The 3,212-nt window shown below is 30.1% G+C and overlaps 2 protein-coding genes across 2 annotated transcripts; both read right to left on the bottom strand.

Annotated features, from left to right (window-relative positions):
* Positions 1 to 287: 287 nt before the first annotated feature.
* BN7_1626 (uncharacterized protein) lies at positions 288 to 1,892 on the bottom strand (the record flags this gene model as incomplete). The annotated part of the gene is made up of 1 exon (XM_011277758.1): positions 288 to 1,892. The coding sequence occupies one exon, from the start codon at positions 1,890 to 1,892 to the stop codon at positions 288 to 290; it is 1,605 nt and encodes a 534-aa protein (XP_011276060.1).
* Positions 1,893 to 1,933: 41 nt separating this feature from the next.
* BN7_1625 (uncharacterized protein) lies at positions 1,934 to 2,608 on the bottom strand (the record flags this gene model as incomplete). The annotated part of the gene is made up of 1 exon (XM_011277757.1): positions 1,934 to 2,608. One exon carries the CDS (start codon positions 2,606 to 2,608, stop codon positions 1,934 to 1,936), a length of 675 nt encoding a protein of 224 aa, XP_011276059.1.
* Positions 2,609 to 3,212: the final 604 nt, after the last annotated feature.

Raw genomic sequence — 3,212 nt, 5'->3', positions numbered from 1 at the left:
CTAGTTTATATTATCGATCATAATTTACTTATAAAATCATCATCAGGTTCATCACATCATGCTGAAATTCACGTTGAATACTCCACAAGATTTTATAACATGCTATATTCACTTAAACTTTCATGATATATATAATTATGAATATCATTATAAAATAAAATATATTATAGCGCGGTTTAAAAATTACCTTAATTAATATATATAATCTAATATATAGATATATTATAATATAAATATACGACGTACCATATGATATATAATAATTCCTATTCCTCAATTTGCTTTGATTAATCAGGATCAATATTATATTTATGTTCATCTACAATATTAGCTGAATTTATACCTGCACTTGAGTGATCATCATTGGCCTTCCCGATATTTGGTGTGAAAACGTCTTCTGAATTAGAATATGAGACCGTTGTTAATGTATCAGAGCCAGCAGAACTTATCATATTGTTTTGTACGATACAGCTGGAAAGACCCCAATCTATAATAAAAATTTTTCCATCTTTGGATATTATTAAATTGTTGGTGTTTTGTAAATCATTGTGGCTAATATGTAATATATCTTCTAATATGTTTAGTTGTCTATTATAATCAGCTTTAATGAGTTCTGTATTTAAGCCAGAAGTGCTTTTTATTTCTTCAACGTACTCTAACAACAATGCATAACCATAAAGAGCAACTTCACCTTTTGAGCTCAATTTTATCATAAAGTGGGTGTGAAGATCTGCTGTATTTATAATTAATTCATAATTTTTAGTTCTTTGACAATATTGATTATGTTTCTTGATGATTGTCAGAGCTTTTACTTCTTGATTAAAGTAATTAAATTTCACATCTGCATCTTCTTGATAAAATTCATACAAGTTAATATTGTAAACCTTGAGTATAAATTTTTTATTAGGTAAATTATCAGCCATTGGTTCAAGATTCAATCCGATTTTGATCAAATCTTGCAAATATACTTCAAATACTTGTGTAGCTGTATAGCCTTCACCACCTTGAATAACATACTGGGATATACCATTTGGAAAAAGAGTGGAAACATCACATGAAATCTCATCAATTTCCCCTGTTGATCTTGTAAAGTTTGATGATCTATTAGTGTTTGAATGACCCAATGATCTGTTACTTTGACCTTCCTTGTTGTTTAATTCCCTTTTAAGTTGTTCCTGATCAACATTTGAGCGGAACTTTAGCATAAAATCTTTCATTTCCTTTAGTTTTTTCCCTTTTGTATATTCTTCATGGATCTGTTTGAATAAATAAATGAGTGCCCAACTGAACGTAAAGCCTTGATCACTGAAGTCAATTATGCGATATTTTGTATTTATAAGATCAATCACTTCTTGTCCATTCAACACAGTTGGTGAGGCTTCATCGGTATTTAGTTCAATGACGATCATGGTGGACAAATTCGTCAACACACATGTCGTTATATTGAAAGCACTGGCGTACCCAAGCACTTGCTTAATCATATTACCCATCATTTGATTATCTGGTAAATTGAGCTGATCATCAGGGCTGCTGTTTATATAATTTTGAAATAAACTTTTCAACAGTTTGGTTCTTTTACATTCGAAGATAACCCCATTTTCAGTAATATCTGACTGAACTAATATGTCAATTGAAGTTGGACCAGTGTTTGGAGATGTACCTGGTGAAGATGATTCATTCATGACCTGATCACGATATCTACCAGTTGAGCTTTCACTGGACCTACTGGTTGGTGTTTCTTTTGTAATACTTAGACTTTCATATTTACCAATATTCGGATCAGAAAGGATTTCGTCTATCATTTGGCAAATGGAAAACATTCTATCTGTAACATGTGATTTTTCTGAAATTGGACCCTCAAGCTTTTGTTCAATTAACCTTCCTAGCTTCATTACTTTATCCTCTGTCTTTAAAGATTTGAACTTTTCCCGTTTTAATACATTCTCGATGTACTTTTTTTTTTTTCAATGCCACTAAGCTTTTTTTCGAATTCCCTATGATCCCACAATTTCCATTCCATCAACTGATTAATTTCTTTTACATCTTTCTCGCCTTGATTCATAACATTAGCGACGTCAATACATTCTTTTTGGATTGTTTCTAAACTGATCTCATCACATTTGGAGATAATTATATCTCTTAAAGACTGCATAAGCATATTATGACGTGTATGTTGTGATGGACTTAATAAAGACTTGATGATCTTTGACTTTAAACAAACTGATTTTCCTTCTTGGTCATTTTCAAAAGTTTTTTCAATCAATTGTTTTATGTAAACATTCTCTTTATCCATGAGAGGATCCAACATTTTGAATGGTTTTGTCATTGATAGTACAAACCAATTCACACCATTTAAAACACTTTCTTCATATGTGGTTGAATTTGTAACCTTGAATAGATCACCAACTTTTCGAATTTGATTAAGGTATGACTGATATTCATCAGTGCCACCAGTTGCACCTCTAGCATCATTTATCATATCAAATGTTAATGAAAAAACCTTATCTTTGTGATCATCACATATATCTCTAATTCTGTTTCTTTTAATTTCATCTGATTCAACAATATCAACATCTGCAGGCATCTGGTTAATTTGATCTTGACTCATATTTGAATTCAAACTAGTTGGAAGTTCAATAAGTAGTTTAAAAACGTTTAAGTTTCAATTATATATAATTCAAAATTGTTATAATTCTCATATTTGAAAGCAGCGCTTAATTTTGATTATATAATCAGATGGACTGTAATTACATAATCAACATTAACATTATCCAATGTTCCATAAAATTGGGGTTCTACAAAGTTAATACTATTAACAATAACTAAAAATCTGTTTATATTAATATATTTATAAAATTTAAAAACCACAAACTCCAACTGAAACAGCATCAAGCTAATTTAATCCACTAATTTAAAAAAAAAGAATTTAATTCCTTATTCATAATGAATTGGATAAAAAGCTCTATTTAACGGAGGAACAATAATTTAACACCTTTATAGAAATCAATAGTTTTAATAGCTCTATCAGCAATTCCTTCTGGAGTAAATTCAAAGAATTCATAAACATCTGGAGCTTTACCACTAGCACCGAATCTATCAATACCAACTGTAAACCAACGATTGATGGAATATGATTTTGTTTTAAAGCAATCTTGTAAGCAGCAGAAACTTCATTACCATCAGCAGGTTTCCAAAATTTCATAGCTCTGAAA

Source organism: Wickerhamomyces ciferrii, contig 00035, assembly GCF_000313485.1.
Source record: "Wickerhamomyces ciferrii WGS project CAIF00000000 data, strain NRRL Y-1031 F-60-10, contig 00035, whole genome shotgun sequence".
Classification (NCBI taxonomy): Eukaryota; Fungi; Ascomycota; class Saccharomycetes; order Phaffomycetales; family Wickerhamomycetaceae; genus Hansenula; species Hansenula ciferrii.
Note: the sequence above shows the minus strand (reverse complement) of the source record. Positions and strands in the feature narration are given on the sequence as shown.